The sequence below is a fragment of the Heloderma suspectum genome, chromosome 1, assembly GCF_057233095.1.
Source record: "Heloderma suspectum isolate Gila_16-S chromosome 1, 16-S_ref, whole genome shotgun sequence".
Classification (NCBI taxonomy): Eukaryota; Metazoa; Chordata; class Lepidosauria; order Squamata; family Helodermatidae; genus Heloderma; species Heloderma suspectum.
In genome coordinates this window covers 103,419,160-103,436,947 of record NC_139458.1, presented here as the reverse complement: position 1 = coordinate 103,436,947, position 17,788 = coordinate 103,419,160, and the positions used below count along the sequence as shown (strand labels likewise).

At 44.2% G+C, this 17,788-nt stretch overlaps 1 protein-coding gene across 2 annotated transcripts in view; it reads left to right on the top strand.

The window, feature by feature from the left end:
• Positions 1-17,414, top strand: part of SLC5A12 (solute carrier family 5 member 12) — a 45,895-nt gene extending 28,481 nt beyond the window's left edge. Inside the window, exons 10-16 of one of the 2 annotated variants that reach the window (XM_084852477.1) lie at positions 2,358-2,425; positions 9,731-9,817; positions 10,451-10,626; positions 10,725-10,958; positions 15,183-15,286; positions 15,731-15,861; positions 16,815-17,414. In XM_084852477.1, coding sequence (XP_084708603.1) covers positions 2,358-2,425; positions 9,731-9,817; positions 10,451-10,626; positions 10,725-10,958; positions 15,183-15,286; positions 15,731-15,861; positions 16,815-16,988 — 974 coding nt within the window. In that variant the 3' untranslated portion in view covers positions 16,989-17,414. The remainder of the gene's footprint in view (positions 1-2,357; positions 2,426-9,730; positions 9,818-10,450; positions 10,627-10,724; positions 10,959-15,182; positions 15,287-15,730; positions 15,862-16,814) is intronic. The other variant, XM_084852485.1, reaches the window with a different exon arrangement.
• Positions 17,415-17,788: the final 374 nt, after the last annotated feature.

The following is a 17,788-nucleotide window of genomic DNA, read 5'->3' as shown; positions in this document are numbered from 1 at the left end:
CAAGACAGTACAAATCTTGCCACTTTGAACTTCTTGATATTTCCATTAAACATTATTCAGATGACTGTAAATGTGTGTCTTGGCAATACCTTGTATACTAACTGCATTGTTGTTGTTGTGGTGGTGGTGGTGGTGGTGGTGGTGTATGAAAGATGACATGGTCATTTAATGGATATTTGTTCATTAGATGTTGTTCATTAGATCTCATTTGTTCATGAGATGTTGCTAACCATGCACCCATTCTACTTATTATTTTGGGTAAAATCAAGGAAGGAATAGCTAATCCATCACTGACTTATGTAAACATTGTATTGTATCTTTTTCTGAGCTGAATGCTTAGTACAGGGTCATTACATATTAACTAGATTTACCAGCCTGACCAGAGGAAAAAGCATTTGTGTTAATTAATTTAAATATGAATCTATTGACCACTTTGCAGAATGAAATGAAATCAGCAAAGATACCCGTGCTACATATGAGCAGTCTAATGAGATCACTGAACTTCTACTCCCATGGTACATTTAGGGCATAATCCTTTGCATGTTTAGACTAGGGATGTCATGGGAGTCCGGGAAGAGGGTGGAGTCCTCCGGGAAGAGGGTGGTGGTTGGGGCATGCTGGGAATTGTAGGATGTTTTTTGTCTAAACGTGCATAGGATTGTGCCCTTAGCGATTTACCCTCTTCTGTTAGATGGTATTCATCTAGTATTCATCATGAAAGGAGCCATAGCCTGACGGCAGAGTGCATGTTTTGCATATCAAAGTTCTGGGTATCAATCCCTATCATATCCAGTTAAAAGGATTTCTGACAGTAGTTTTAAAGAGGCCAGCCTGAGACCCTTGGAAATCCATTGTCACTCAGAGTAGTACTGAGCTACAGTGTGTATTATCCATTCTATAACTTCTCAGAACTGCCTTCATCTAATTGGGGCATTATGTACAGCAGATTTCAGACTACAACATTGCATTTTTGATTGCAATGTGTTGAGTTGAAGTTCAAACCTTGAAAAGTTTGTCATGCTGCCTTTGAACTATTCCATAAGTTAGAAGGGTTTTGGGGGGAGAAGTAATAAGTGTGTGTTCCTATATACTGTCAAAATATCAATGGTAAATGCACAGGAAAGCTTTTTACTGGCCTCTTTCAATTCCATTAGTATATAGTCTTGTTCATATTAAACTTCAGCATTTTCATGCAGATATTATTGATATTGTAAGACAAGTATAATGAAGTGAGGCGGACAGTTTCAGTTTTTCTACAAGATCAGGATAAGAACCATGAACAAACACCCAAATTATGCTGTATTTGGAAAATACACTGGCTTCTAACTAGGAATATACAAGAATTTCATTTTGATTCTTCTTTTTTTTAACCAGAATTTGCCTCATTAGCATCTTCAAACTCAAATGCATTTTGGGGGGCAAAAATCACATAATCCCAAGTTTACAATGCTGATTTCAAAATGCATTCTTTAGAAAAATGTGCACTTCAATAATGTGCATTTTAGGAAAATGCACATTTTCATGCTTTCGTCAATGTGTGCATTTGTATTGGGGGAGTATGGTTTTAAAAAATGCTTGCCAAAATGCGTACCTTTCCTGTTTGAACAAAAAACAAACTTGCAATTGGGAAGGGAAATAAGGTGGACTGAACTTTGAGGTGGAATTTGAAGAACCTCAACGAATTTGGGTGTTGCTGATTTGCACATCCTACTTCTAACCATGTGAACACAAGGTCCGATTCCCCCCTCCCAATGTGCTAGAAACATAATATATGAAGAAAGCAAAAGAGAAGTGCAAAGGGGATCCTCTAGAACTGATGTCAGTTAGCACAGTAACAACATTAATATGTCAGCAAATGTATATGCATCAGACTCTGAGTTTACATTATGCAATAGTTGGGATCCAGAATTTGCTTCCTGGGAATGAGAGGGCTTCTTCCACCTGCAGTCAGAACATTTCCAATCCAGTGAACCATTTCCAGCATTCCAATTCCATGCAGCATTTCCTCCTGCATGGTGGCATGCAGGAAGGGGCAACTTTTGCTGATTCCTTCTCCCCCTGCAGCCTCCATGCCCTATGAAAATCTGCTCTGGAGGGTCGGGGGACTCTCTAGAATGGTGTGGAAGGTGGCCCTGGTGGCTGGAGGGGAGGAATAATTGGTGAAAAGTGCATCCCACTCCTTTCTGCTGCCCGGAACATCCTGAATGGGACTCCATTCAAGGGGAGCTCCTGCAGACAGGGGCAAATTCTGGAACCAACCCACTGTTATCTTTCACTTGTTCAGAACCCCATGAGAATATATCTGAATGTCTGGAGTCATTGCTGTTGATCGTTTCCAACTGTTTTGGTTTTTTAAGGCATAGTATTTGGAGTGCTCTGTACTTCAATGGCTGTAGCAGCATCGCTAATGGGTGGTGTTGTGCAAGTAAGTACACATTTTAAGATGTTTGGCACATCTTGGAGACCTTGCATGTGCAAAGAATCTGGATTCACTTCCCTGAGAGGTTATATTTTTAAAGGGGATTTTAAAATGTTTTTAAATTTTGGGGGGAGTCTGTTGTGTTTTTAGGGGTGGGTAGCCTGCCTGATAGGCAGGAGTGAGGGGGCATGTGTCCACCTGATGGAGGCAGTGGGGGGACTGTTGGGGGCCAGAACATATGAAGGCTGGGCGGCAGGTGCTGGTGGAGCTCTAGGGGCAGGCCATGCCAGGTAAGGGGAACAAAGGAGAGATGTGTAGTACCTGTCCCCTGCTCCAGGCCTGTCCAGAGCCAAAGGATGGCTGGGGGAGGTGTGACTCCATCTTCTGGCCTTCGTTTGCTGCTCTGCAATGCCAGGTCTGTTACCCAGAAAACCTCCCTCATCCATGACATGATCCTGCATGAGGGTGCAGACCTGGCATGTATTATGGAGACCTGGCTGGCCAAGGCCACTGCTCCAACTCTTGCGGCCATGTGTCCAGCCAGATTTTCGTGTGCACAGCAGCTGAGGGCTGGGGATTGAGGAGGGGGAGTGGCTGTTATCTATCGAGAGTCCTTGGCCTTCACCAGAACCCCTCTCCAGGAGACCAAGGTTGCTGAGTGCATGTACTGGAGGTTGGGCCCGAAGGGCAGTCTGGGGATTCTGCTCATGTACCGTCCACCCCGCTGCATGACTGACTCCCTGGCTGAGGTGCTTGAGGTGGTCTCTGATGTGCATGTGCAGTCCCCTAACTTGTTGGTGTTGGGGGACTTCAACGTACATTCGGGGGCCGTCCTCACAAGGGCACCTCAGGACTTCATGGAGACCATGGCCTCCTGGGAGCTGCACCCTATTCCAATTGGGCCCACCCATGTATCCGGTCATGTGCTAGACCTTGTGTTTGTTTCTGGAGAAGCGGAGAGTGATCTGGAAGTCGGGGGTATATCCACCACCCCCTTGTCATGGTCAGATCACTGATGTTGGACTTCTCAGTTCCACAACCCCTCTGCAGGGGTGGGCGACCCATTAAAATGGTCCGCCCCAGCCGTCTTATGGATCCAAATGGATTCCTGAACGCGCTTGGGGATTCTCTGGAGCATGCCAACAGCCACTCGGTCGAGACCCTGGTGGGTGGGTGGAATGCCGCAATCACTGGGGCATTAGATCGGGTGTCTCCGAAATGCCCTCTCTCCCTGAACTGGGCTCATACTGCACCATGGTTCAATCCGCAGTTATGAGCTCTGAAACAGGAGGTGAGATGGCTAGAGCGCCGGTGGTGGAAGTCTCACTCCAAAGATGATCAGACACGGGCTAGAGCTGTATCTTCAGCCTATCACGTGGCGGTGAAGGCAGCAAAAAAGGAATATTATGCTGCCTCTATCGCGTCTGCAGAGTGCTGTCCCAGGAGGCTGTTCCAAGTGGTCCAGAGCCTGGTTGGTTCTGTGGCTCCGGAACCACTGGAGCATTCTAAAGCCTCCTGTGAAGCTTTGGCAAGGCACTTTGCAGATAAAATTGATCGGATTAGGAGTGTTATTCCGTGCGCTGTGGATACAATTAGTGAGCAGGAGGCGGTCTGTGGCACACCGGTTTTGTGGGATCGGTTCCAGCTTCTTCCTCCTGATGAAGTGGACAAGGTGCTTTCATCTGTAAGGCCGACCACCTGCTTACTTGATCCTTGCCCATCTTGGCACATTATGAGCTGCAGAGAGAGGCTGGGTGAGGGGATCAAGGCAGTGGTGAACGCCTCCTTTGAGGAGGGAGTGATGCCATCAGCCCTCAAGGAGGCAGTGATAAGACCGCTCTTAAAAAAAGCCCTCCTTGGATCCCCAAGTCCTAACAACTTTTGCCCAGTCTCAAATCTGCCATTTTTGGGCAAGGAGATTGAGCGGGTGGTGGCAATGCAGTTGAAGGCACACTTGGAAGAAGCCGATTATCTAGATCCATTTCAGTCGGGCTTCAGGCCTGGGCATGGGACAGAAACGGTCTTGGTCACCTTGGTGGATGATATGAGGAGGGCTCTGGATAGGAGAAAATGCTCCTTCCTTGTTCTCCTCGACCTCTCAGCAGCTTTTGATACTGTTGACCATGGTATCCTCCTGGACCGCCTGGAGGGGTTGGGCATTGGAGACACCATATTACGGTGGTTCCAGTCCTTCCTCTCTGGCAGGTACCAGAGGATAGCAGTGGGAGAGGAGGTTTCGGACCCATGGCCACTCACTTGTGGGGTGCCACAGGGTTCCATCCTCTCCCCGATGCTATTTAACATCTATATGAAGCTGCTGGGGGCTATCATCAGGAGGTTTGGGGTGCAGTGTCATCAGTATGTGGATGACGTGCAGCTCTACCTCTTGTTCAAATCTTCACCAAGGTTAGCCATAGAATCCCTGTCCAAATGTCTGGAGACGGGGAGTGGCTGAATGGGGAGGAATAAGCTGAAGCTGAACCCTGACAAGACCGAGGTACTTTTGGTGGGAGACAAGAGGAGGTTGGGGGATGTTGACCTGGTGTTGAATGGGGTACAGTTACCCTTGAAAGACCAGGTCCGCAGCTTATTTATTTATTTATTATTTATTTATTTATTGCATTTATACCCCGCCTTTCTCCCTCTCGCAAGGAACTCAAGGCGGCTTACATTATCCTCCTCCTCACCGTTGTATCCTCACAACAACAACCCTGTGAGGTAGGTTGGGCTGAGAGTCTGTGACTGGCCCAAAGTCACCCAGTGAGCTTCCATGGCCAAGTGGGGACTAGAACCCGGATCTCCCGGCTCCCAGTCCGTCACTCTCACCACTACACTACACTGGAGTCATCTTAGACTCCCAGCTGTCCATGGAGGCTCAGGTGTCAGCTTTGAGCCGGACAGCGCTGTACCAACTCCATCTGATACGGAGGCTGTGTCCCTACCTTCCTGACCATCTGCTCCCATTGGTAGTACATGTCTGGGTCTCCTCTCATTTAGACTACTGTAATGTGCTCTACATGGGGTTACCCTTGAAGATGGTTCGGAAGCTGCAGCTGGTACAGAATGCGGCGGCTCACCTGATTAAAGGCAGTCGCCGGTGAGATCACATCACTCCAGTGCTGAAGGAGCTGCACTGGCTACCAGTTGTTTTCCGGGCCAAATTCAAGGTGTTGGTTTTGACCTTTAAAACCCTATATGGCTCCGGCCCAGCCTATCTCAAGGAGCGCCTCCAGTAATACCAGATAGGCTGCTCAACAAGATCAGCCTCGGATGGCCTTCTCTCTGTCCCATCAGCCAGGACAGCTAGGCTGGTGAGGACAAGGGAGAGGGCCTTCTCTGTGGTGGCCCCCACTCTGTGGAACTCCCTCCCTAGGGAACTCCACCATGCCCCCTCTTTAATGAGCTTCCACCATGCATTAAAGACATGGTTGTTCAGGCAGGCATTTGGGGTGGGCTAGGACTGGAATGGGCCACTTCACATCAAATGACCACCAGATCTACTACTGTGGACAAGAGGACCACAGGAGAAATGGAGTAGCCTTCATAATTAATAATAAAGTGGCTAAAGCAGTGCTTGGATACAATCCAAAAAATGACAGAATGATCTCAATTCGAATTCAGGGTAAGCCATTTAACATCACAGTGATCCAAATATACGTCCCAACCACAGATGCTGAAGAAGCAGAAGTAGATCAGTTCTGTGAGGATCTGCAGCACCTACTGGATAGTACGCCAAAAACAGATGTTACTTTCATTACAGGAGACTGGCATGCTAAGGTGGGTAGTCAAACGACACCTGGAATTACAGGCAAGCATGGTCTGGGAGAACAAAATGAAGCAGGACATAGGCTGATAGAATTTTGCCAAGATAACTCACTGTGCATAACAAACACTCTCTTCCAACAACCTAAGAGACGACTTTATACATGGACTTCACCAGATGGTCGACACCAAAATCAGATTGACTACATCCTTTGTAGCCAAAGGTGGCGGACATCTATGCAGTTGGTAAAAACAAGACCTGGAGCTGATTGTAGTTCAGATCACGAACTTCTTAAGACCCAGAGATCAGTTAGATATGAGCTCACTAATATTCCTAATGAATATGCAGTGGAGGTGAAGAATAGATTTAAGGGACTAGATTTAGTAGATAGGGTCCCAGAAGAACTATGGACAGAAGCTCGCAACATTGTTCAGGAGGCAGCAACAAAAAACGTCCCAAAGAAAAAGAAAACCAAGAAGGCAAGATGGCTGTCTGCTGAGACACTGGAAGCAGCCCAAGAAAGAAGGAAAGCAAAAGGCAACAGTGATAGGGGGAGATATGCCCAATTAAATGCAAAATTCCAGAGGTTAGCCAGAAGAGATAAGGAATTGTTTTTAAACAAGCAATGTGTGGAAGCGGAAGAAGATAATAGAATAGGACGGACAAGAGACCTCTTCCAGAAAATTAGAAACATGGGAGGTAAATTCCAGGCAAAAATGGGTATGATCAAAAACAAAGATGGCACCTAACAGAAGCAGAAGAGATCAAGAAAAGGTGGCAAGAATATACAGAAGATCTGTATAGGAAGGATAATAATATCGGGGATAGATTTGATGGTGTGGTCAGTGAGCTAGAGACAGACATTCTGAAGAGTGAGGTTGAATGGGCCTTAAGAAGTATTGCTAATAACAAGGCAGCAGGAGACGATGGTATCCTAGCTGAACTGTTTAAAATCTTGCAAGATGATGCTGTCAAGGTGATGCATGCCATATGCCAGCAAATTTGGAAAACACAAGAATGGCCAACAGATTGGAAAAAATCAACTTAGATCCCCATACCAAAAAAGGGAAGCACCAAAGAATGTTCAAACTATTGAACAGTGGCACTTACTTCACATGCCAGTAAGGTAATGCTCAAGATCTTGCAAGGTAGACTCCAGCAATTCATGGAACAAGAAATGTCAGATGTAGCAACGGTAAGAACAGACCACGGAACAACGGACTGGTTTAAGATTGGGAAAGGAGTACGGCAGGGTTGTATACTCTCACCCTACCTATTCAACCTGTATGCAAAACACATCATGCGACATGCTGGGCTTGATGAAGCCAAGGCTGGAGTTAAAATCGCTGGAAGAAACATTAACAATCTCCGATATGCAGATGATACCACTTTGATGGCTGAAAGCGAGGAGGAGCTGAGGAACCTCATGACAAAGGGGAAGAAGAAAGTGCAAAAGCTGGATTGCAGTTAAACCTCAAAAAAACCACGAGTAGGGCAACCAGCTTGATTGATAACTGGTAAATAGAGGGAGAAAATGTGGAGGCAGTGACAGACTTTGTCTTTCTAGGCACAAAGATTATTGCAGATGCTGACTGCAGCCAGGAAATCAGAAGATGTTTACTTCTTGGGAGGACAGCAATGACAAATCTTGATAAAATAGTGAAGAGCAGAGACATCACACTGACAACAAAGTTCCGCATAGTTCAAGCAATGGTATTCCCCGTAGTAACCTATGGCTGCGAGAGCTGGACCATAAGGAAGGCTGAGCGAAGGAAGATAGATGCTTCTGAACTGTGGTGCTGGAGGAAAATTCTGAGAGTGCCTTGGACTGCAAGAAGATCAAACCAGTCCATCCTCCAGGAAATAAAGCCAGACTGCTCACTTGAGGGGATGATATTAAAGGCAAAACTGAAGTACTTTGGCCATATAATGAGAAGACAGGACACCCTGGAGAAGATGCTGATGCTAGGGAAAGTGGAAGGCAAAAGGAAGAGGGGCCGACCAAGGGCAGGATGGATGGATGATATTCTGGAGGTGACAGACTCGACCTTGGGGGAGCTGGGGGTGGCAACAGCCGACAGGGAGCTCTGGTGTGAGCTGGTCCATGAAGTCACGAAGAGTCGGAAGCGACTGACTGACTAAACAACAACAAAGGGTAATTTAGGAATGTGATGTTTTAAATGTGGAATTTTATTGTGTAAACTGTTTTTGTTGTTGTACATCGCCCAGAGTGGCTGGGTGACCGGCCAGATGGGTGATTCATAAATTTAATAAATAAATACATACATACATACATACATACATACATAAATACATAAATAAATACTTCAGCTTCTGTAGTGGGAAGTCCCTTGTGCGCGCAAAGTTTCCCTGGCTATAAAAGAAGCCCCTGTGGCTGCTGGTAAAAGAGGCACCTGATGCTTTTCTTTTCTGCGTCAGCAGTTTTCCTTTTAAAGAATCATCTGGAGGAATCATCACAGAATATATTTGTTTCAAAAATCTTGCTTATATGGCCAATCATTTTCTTATTATCATAGAAATATATGGGAATAAAAAGGGATCCTTGGAGATATGAACAGTTCAGGTATCCTTGTGTATAGCAGGGCTGCTTCAACTTGGATGGATCTGCCCTCTACCAAGCAAATTATTGGTGTCATGAGTTGTGATCCCTGGACCGTATTGAGTGCTGGATGTGGGGCGCCCCTCTCCACTGCCTCAGACACTGCACAGTGGTCCTGGATAGTGGATACGCAGGGGAAATGCACAAGGGAAAGGATGATTCCCATAGGTTTTCATGCATACAGTATGTATGTCTTCATTAACAGGGTATTAGGAGTCAGGACAGCTAGCCAACTACAAGAATATATCTAGCTTAATCATATGAGTTTTGATTGATTGATTGATTGATTGAGGGTGCAATTCTATGCATGTTTAGACAGAAGAACATCCTATAAAGCATACTTGACTGTGGTATGCTGGGAATTGTAGGACATTCTTCTGTCTAAATGTGCATAGCATTGCACCCTAAATGTACTTAAAATGTATATGCATCATACATCTTTTTTTTTTTTTTTTTAAGATTATGCATGTATGATAGGATCAGGTGCAATGTTAGGATAGGATCAGGGGAAGGGAAATGCCTCTTCTACAGTGAACAATGGTGCCTTCCATCTGCTGCTTATATGTCTGTCTGTCTGTCTGTCTGTCTGTCTGTCATCTATCTATCTATTTGGGGTACCTCTTTAGTTTAGGTTATCCTAGCTAAAATGTTCCAGCATAACCAAGTGCCATCCCTACAGGCTAATATCCCTTCCTTACATTAATATTCATGGGAAAAAGATACATCTTTTTAAGAGCTACATTTCTTTTTTGAAAATGGAATATCTTTTTAATCTGTCAAGAAATGGTATAGAAAAGAAGCAATGAGAACCGTGTGTTCCCTGAGGTAGGAAACTGAATGAGCCATTATATTATAGAAGGGAAGATGTGGAGATACTGGATGACAGTAATAAGCTTTCTAAAGTGTCTCCTCTGCTTTCTTTTAACAGGCCTCGCTTAGCATTCATGGAATGTGTGGGGGACCTATGCTGGGATTATTTACACTGGGAATTCTTTTTCCTTGTACCAACTGGAAGGTAAGCAATAATAATCATATATTTAAAACAGCTCAGCTCATTTATTACATTTGTTGCTGCTGTTTAGTATTAAGATGAGCAAAATACTCCATCACTCTATAGTGTTGTTAGCAGATGATAATCTGCCCGTCATTTAGTTGCTCCATAAATACTTCCTTTTACCAAGTAGACCAGGAATGGGTGTACTTTTTTCTGCTGAGGACTGAATTCCCTTGTGGGTAATCTGTCAGGGGCTGCATGTCGGCAGTGAGCAGGCCAAAACCAATGGTAGGCAGAGCCAGAGCCAAAAACTTGCGGGTCACCCCTTGTCTCTCTCTCCCTCTTCCTTGCTAGGAAGCAGGCTGCCAGGGAATGTACTAACTGCATGCAGGCTGCTTTTGAAATTAGGCTGAGGGCTGCATGGAATTAGGCCAAGGGCCATATGTGTCCTTGGGCCACAGTTTGCCCACCCCTGATGTAAACCATTGGTCCATTGGACAGGGGCTAATTCTGTACGGTTAAGGGTGAGAACACATGCTATGGAGATGCTACTGAAAATGTCCTCCAGAAGTGAGCCATTCTTTTTCACAGTTTCTAATGCTTGCAAGGTGTCTTCCCCCAGTAACATAGTCTCTATTTTCCTTTTGACTTAAGGGTGCCATTGGAGGTCTCTTTACTGGAATCATCTTGGCATTTTGGGTTGGCATTGGAGCTTTTGTATATCCTGCTCCATCTTCAAAGGCTCTTCCATTGTACCTCTCAACAGCTGGATGCATTGTCAATAATACAGAGGCTGTAGCTACTGTGATACCTACTTTACCTCCTGTCAGGTACCATTTCCTTCTATATATATTTATAGTATATGAAATTGCAGCATAGTTGTTTTATATTATAATTATACCCAAATATTGCTGTGGTCTCTCTTAAGGTCTCGAATAAGGTGGTGTATGATGTTCCATACCAAACCAAAAACCAGGCTTCATAAATTGACCAACTCTTGTTCAAGAAGGTTTTATAGATCTATATCTATATACGCATATGGAAAACACAAGAATGGCCAACAGATTGGAAAAAATCAACTTATATCCCCATACCAAAAAAGGGGAGCACTAAAGAATGTTCAAACTATCGAACAGTGGCACTTATTTCACATACCAGTAAGGTAATGCTCAAGATCGTGCAAGGTTGTTGTTGTTGTTGTTGTTCAGTCGTTCAGTCATGTCCGACTCTTCGTGACCCCATGGACCATAGCACGCCAGGCCTTCCTGTCCTGCGCACTCTCCTGGAGTGTGCTCAGGTTCATATTCATTGCATCGGTGATGCTATCTAGCCATCTCATCCTCTGCCGTCCCCTTCTCCTTTTGCCTTCATTCTTTCCCAGCATCAGGGTCTTTTCCAGAGAGTTTTCTCTTCGCATTAGGTGGCCAAAATATTTGAGCTTCAGCTTCAGTATCTGTCCTTCCAATGAGCACTCAGGGTTGATTTCCTTTAGGATGGACTGATTTGACCTCCTTGCAGTCCAGGGGACTCGTAAGAGTCTTCTCCAGCACCACAGTTCGAAAGCATCAATTCTTCGGCGCTCAGCCTTCCTTATAGTCCAGCTCTCACAGCCATACATTACTACTGGGAAAACCATAGCTTTGATTAGACGGACCTTTGTTGGCAAGGTGATGTCTCTGCTTCTTACTATGCTGTCTAGGTTTGCCATAGCTTTCCTCCCAAGGAGCAAGCGTCTTTTAATTTCATGGCTACAGTCACCGTCTGCGGTGATCTTGGAGCCCAAGAAAGTAAAATCTGTCACTGCTTCCATTTCTTCCCCTTCTATATGCCAGGAAGTGATAGGGCCAGATGACATGATCTTAGTTTTTTTAATGTTGAGTTTCAAACCAGCTTTTGCACTCTCCTCTTTCACCCTCAACAAGAGGCTCTTGAGATCCTCTTCACTTTCTGCCATTAGGGTGGTATCGTCTGCATATCGGAGGTTGTTGATAATTCTCCCAGCAATCTTAATTCCGACCTCTGATTCATCCAACCTGGCATTTCTCATGATGTACTCCGCATATAAGTTAAATAAGCAGGGTGACAATATGCAGCCTTGTCGTACTCCTTTCCCAATTTTGAACCACTCAGTTGTTCCATGTCCGGTTCTTACTGTTGCTTCTTGACCCTCATACAGGTTTCTCAGGAGACAGGTAAGGTGGTCTGGTACTCCCATCACTTTAAGAATTTGCCACAGTTTGTTGTGATCCACACAATCAAAGGCTTTAGCATAGTCAATGAAGCAGAAATAGACGTTTTTCTGGAATTCTCTTGCTTTCTCCATGATGCAGCGAATGTTGGCGATTTGATCTCTAGTTCCTCTGCCTCTTCGAAACCCAGCTTGTACTTCCGGTAGTTCTCGGTTCGCATACTGCTGAAGCCTAGCTTGTAGGATTTTGAGCATCACCTTGCTGGCATGTGAAATGAGCGCAATTGTGCGGTAGTTTGAACACTCTTTGGCGTTGCCCTTCTTTGGAATTGGAAAGTAAACTGACCTTTTCCAGTCTTGTGGCCATTGCTGAGTGTTCCAAATTTGTTGGCATATTGAATGCAGCACTTTAACAGCATCATCTTTTAGGATTTTAAATAGCTCGGCTGGAATACTGTCATCTCCGCTAGCTTTGTTGTTACTAATGCTTCCTAAGGCCCACTTGACTTCACTCTCGAGGATGTCCGGCTCAAGTTCAGTGACCTCACTATCATGGCTATCAAGGACATTACTATCATGGCTATCAAGGACATTAAGATCTTTCCTGTATAGTTCTTCTGTGTATTCTTTCCACCTCTTCTTAATCTCATCTGCTTCTGTGAGGTCCCTGCCTTCTTTGTCCTTTATCGTGCCCGTCTTTGCACAAAACGTTCCCTTGAGATCTCCAATTTTCTTGAAGAGATCTCTAGTCTTTCCCATTCTGTTGTTTTCCTCCATTTCCTTGCATTGTTCATTTAAGAAGGCCTTCTTGTCTCTCCTTGCTATTCTCTGGAACTCTGCATTCAGTTGGATATATCTTCCCCTTTCTCCCTTGCTTTTTGCTTCCCTTCTTTCCTCAGCTACTTGTAAAGCCTCATCAGACAGCCACTTGGCTTTCTTGCATTTCTTTTTCTTTGGGATGGATTTCGTTGCTGCCTCCTGAACAATGTTACGGACCTCCGTCCATAGTTCCTCAGGCACTCTGTCTATCAGGTCTAATCCCTGAAATCTATTCCTCACCTCCACTGTGTATTCATAAGGGATATGATTTAGGTCATCCCTGAATGGTTTAGTGGTTTTCCCTACGTTCTTCAATTTCAGCCGAAATTTTGCAAGAAGCAGCTCATGATCTGAGCCACAGTCAGTTCCAGGTCTTGTTTTGACTGACTGTATGGAGCTTCTCCATCTTTGGCTGCAAAGTACATAATCAATCTGATTTCGATATTGACCATCTGGTGATGTCCATGTGTAGAGTCGTCTCTTGTGCTGTTGGAAAAGAGTGTTTGCTATGATCAGCGTGTTCTCTTGGCAAAACTCTATTAGCTTTTGTCCTGCTTCATTTTGTACACCAAGGCCATGCATGCCTGTTATCCCAGTGATTTCTTGACTTCCTACTTTAGCATTCCAGTCCCCTATGATGAAGAGGACATCTTTTTTTGGTGTTAGTTCTAGAAGGTGTTGGAGGGCTTCATAGAACCGATCAACCTCAGCTTCTTCGGCATCAGTGGTTGGGGCATAGACTTGAATTACTGTGATGTTGAATGGTTTGCCTTGGATTCGTACTGAGATCATTCTATCATTTTTGAGATTGTACCCCAGTACTGCTTTTCCCACCCTTTTGTTGACTATGAGTGCTACTCCATTTCTTCTAAGGGATTCTTGGCCACAATAGTAGATATGATGGTCACCTGAATTAAATTCGCCTATTCCTGTCCATTTTAGTTCGCTGATTCCCAAGATGTCGATGTTCAATCTTGCCATCTCATGTTTGACAACCTCCAGCTTACCTTGATTCATTGCAAGGTAGACTCCAGCAATTCATGGAACAAGAATTGCCAGATGTACAAGCTGGGTTTAGAAAAGGCAGAGGAACTAGGGACCAAATTGCCAATATCTGCTGGATAATGGAGAAAGCCAGGGAGTTTCAGAAAAACATCTATTTCTGTTTTATTGACTATTCTAAAGCCTTTGACTCTGCGGATCATAACAAATTGTGGCAAGTTCTTGGTGGTATGGGGATACCAAGTCATCTTGTCTGCCTCCTGAGGAATCTGTATAATGACCACATAGCAATGGTAAAACAGAACACGGAACAACGGACTGGTTTAAGATTTATTTATTTATTTATTTATTTATTTCATTTCTATACCACCCAATAGCCGAAGATTGGGAAAGGTGTACAGCAGGGTTGTATACTCTCACCCTACCTATTCAACCTGTATGCAGAACACATCATGCGACGTGCTGGGCTTGATGAAGCCAAGGCTGGAGTTAAAATTGCTGGAAGAAACATTAACAATCTCAGATATGCAGATGATACCACTTTGATGGCTGAAAGAGAGGAGGAGCTGAGGAATCCTATGACGAAGATGAAAGAAGAAAGTGCAAAAGCTGGGTTGCAGTTAAACCTCAAAAAAACCACGAGTAGGGCAACCAGCTTGATTGATAACTGGCAAATCGAGGGAGAAAACGTGAAGGCAGTGACAGACTTTGTCTTTCTAGGCCCAAAGATTACTACAGATGCTGACTGCAGCCACGAAATCAGAAGACGTTTACTTCTTGGGAGGACAGCAATGACAAATCTTGATAAAATAGTTAAGAGCAGGGACATCACACTAACAACAAAGTTCCGCATAGTTCAAGCAATGGTATTCCCCGTAGTAACCTATGGCTGCGAGAGCTGGACCATAAGGAAGGCTGAGCGAAGGAAGATAGATGCTTTTGAACTGTGGTGCTGGAGGAAAATTCTGAGAGTGCCTTGGACTGCAAGAAGATCAAACCAGTCCATCCTCCAGGAAATAAAGCCAGACTGCTCACTTGAGGGAATGATATGAAAGGCAAAACTGAAGTACTTTGGCCATATAATGAGAAGACAGGACACCCTGGAGAAGATGCTGATGCTAGGGAAAGTGGAAGGCAAAAGGAAGAGGGGCTGACCAAGGGCAAGATGGATGGATGATATTCTGGAGGTGATGAACTCAACCTTGGGGGAGCTGGGGGTGGTGACGGCTGACAGGAAGCTCTGGTGTGAGCTGGTCCATGAAGTCACAAAGAGTTGGAAGCGACTGACCGAATAAACAACAACATATACGCATATACACAAACACACACACACAATCAGCAGCAGTTATGAACTTTACCTCATGTTTGTCTTCCTAGGCCTCATCTGGCAGATACCTGGTATTCTTTGTCATATCTGTACTACAGTGCTGTCGGATGTCTTGGGTGCATTATTGCAGGACTTCTGATCAGTTTTGTAACAGGTCGGTTCTTTACTGATATTTGTGGTCCCGAGCTTGACTTTGTTTTGTAGATGTGTTCTCATCTATAAAATGGACTTCCGCTTTCCCTTTGAAATAAAAAGGATGGCTAATTTTCATTTAAGAGATCTATACATTCTGATTCATCTCTCAGTACTTGAGGCATTGGGCCTAGCTGGGATTCTGTGGCAAAATCAGCCATATGGATAAAGTTCATAAAAAGAGAGAAAGAGAGAGATTGAGAAAGGGAGAGAGGGAGGCTGAGTGAATGAAACTCCTGGTTGACCTGGAGGGAAGTGGAATGTATTAATTTCATTGTGATGATAAAAGGATAGAGGAAACATATTTCTGTAGTGTCAACATTTTGAATACAATACTCTAAAAACAGCATCAGCTATGGTGGGTGCTTGATTAGCTGTCTATTAACTCTTGCTTTGTTCTATCTAGGTCCAAATAAAGGTGAAGATATTAAACCAATGTTAATTCGCCCAATCTGCAACCTATTTTGCTTCTGGTCTCCTAAATGCAAAACCTTGTGCTGGTGCGGTGTGGATCATGATAACAGCAATGCACTTCATGTGAGACTTTCTCTGTATAGGCCTCTCCATAAGAAAATATCAACATGTTCTGCAGTGGCTGGCCTGTGGACTCTATGAAACCCATAACCCCATTTTAGGCTGAGTGCATTATCACAATGCATGCTTCCAAACCTGATACCATCAGGTGTTCCTCAGATCTTGTAGTTTTCCTGCCACCTGAATAGCAGGTGAATCCATCAGTATGAGAAACATGTACTGTGAGTAGGGATGGAGAGATCAGTATATTTCCAGGCCAGGGCACTTTTGCATGTATTTATTCCTAAGTCTGTTCCATCCTGTTTCCATATGAATCTGTGATTATTATTTTTTAAAAAACAAAACTGCACAGAAAATCATATTGAAATATGTATTTATATATGTACTTTTGAATATATTTTCCCACAAAATGCAAATTTGTAACAGATCAAGCCCAGGGGGAGGAAAAGGGAGAAGCCAAGGCAGAGGAAACACCTTTTCCTGTGTTCTGCCAGCTTGTGCCAGCAGAGCAGAATTTGTGTGTGTATATGTTGCGGGGTGTGTGTGGCTTTTTTCCTTTATTTTTTTATGGCCATTTAAAACAACCCCCCCCCCCATTTCCTTCCAATGGAAGGGAATATTTTATCCCAGCTCCATGGTTGCTGTAGCCCCCCCGCCCGCCCCATTTCAGGGGCATGGCAAGGGAATGAAAGCCCTCTGTGGATCTCCCAGCTCCTGACACACCTCCTTTGTTCTCACCGATGTTAGAGTTCCAACACTGGAGAAGCACAGACTGGGTAATATATAGGCTAGTCATTAAGGGGTAACAGTTCCATAGATAGGCATGTCAGCTTAAAGGAAAGAGAGGAAGAAGGCAAGCCTGATGTCATTCTTACTCATTTGGGGCATGACAGCAGGAACGGAAGCTAACTCCCTTCTTCACTTACTGATTCTTTCTTTTTTGTGTTATTTCTCAGGAGGGATCGAATAATGATTGGCTGAAAGATCTTGCAGAGAAGGCAGATGCAAATGATGTCCACAAGAATGGGTTGAATGGATTGAATAGATCAATGCAGAGCCATTTACCTGGTTATAACCCATGTGAGAAATCCTACACTAATCCAAGCACAGAGATGGAATCTCACTTTTAGCATGCCCAGAGGAAAAGACATCCAGCTAACCATACGAATTGCACAGTCTTACTCAAACTTAGAAAAACAAATTGCTGGCAGTGCAATTAGCCAAGGAGACCTTTATTTATAACTTAATAGAGGGTCATTTTTGTATTTACTGAACTCATTTCATAAGAGAAAAAGATTTCTACTTAAGCTGCTGTGGTGGCTAATACCTTAAAAAAAAATTTCTTTTGAAGTCCCACTGTCTTGATCACAGTCCAGGTTAGATATTCATCTTCCATTCATCTGTCGTATCTCTTATGACAGAATTTAAAAATGCAAACTATGATACAGATTACACCTTTCCTTTCCAGTATTACAGTGTCATGGTGCAGTTTTACCTCCAGAAAGCTTGTTCTCTGTGTTCTATAGGCTGCCAAATAAAGTACTTATAGAACTATGTGTTATTTGTGACTCATGAATCCCCCCCATTCCATTCCTCTGTCCTGTGAAAAGCTATTGAACTGCTGACATGTTTTACAACATCAGTAATTTGTTGGTTTCAGAGAAAAGGTGGATGGATTAGTTCAGACACCCCTTTCTTATCAGTCCTGCTTTGCCAATGGTGGGGTGATGTTGTTAGAGGCTTCATGGAGAATAGTGCCAATGTTCTATTTGGAAATGTTGAGACTCCCACCCATCCATTCCCAATAATGATTCTCACACTGCCGATCAACACATACAGGTTCTCTCTCCACCAGCTGCTTTATGCAGTAATGGTTTTTGCCATGGCACACCGGTTTCCCACTACTAATGCAATGCCATTACCCCAGCCT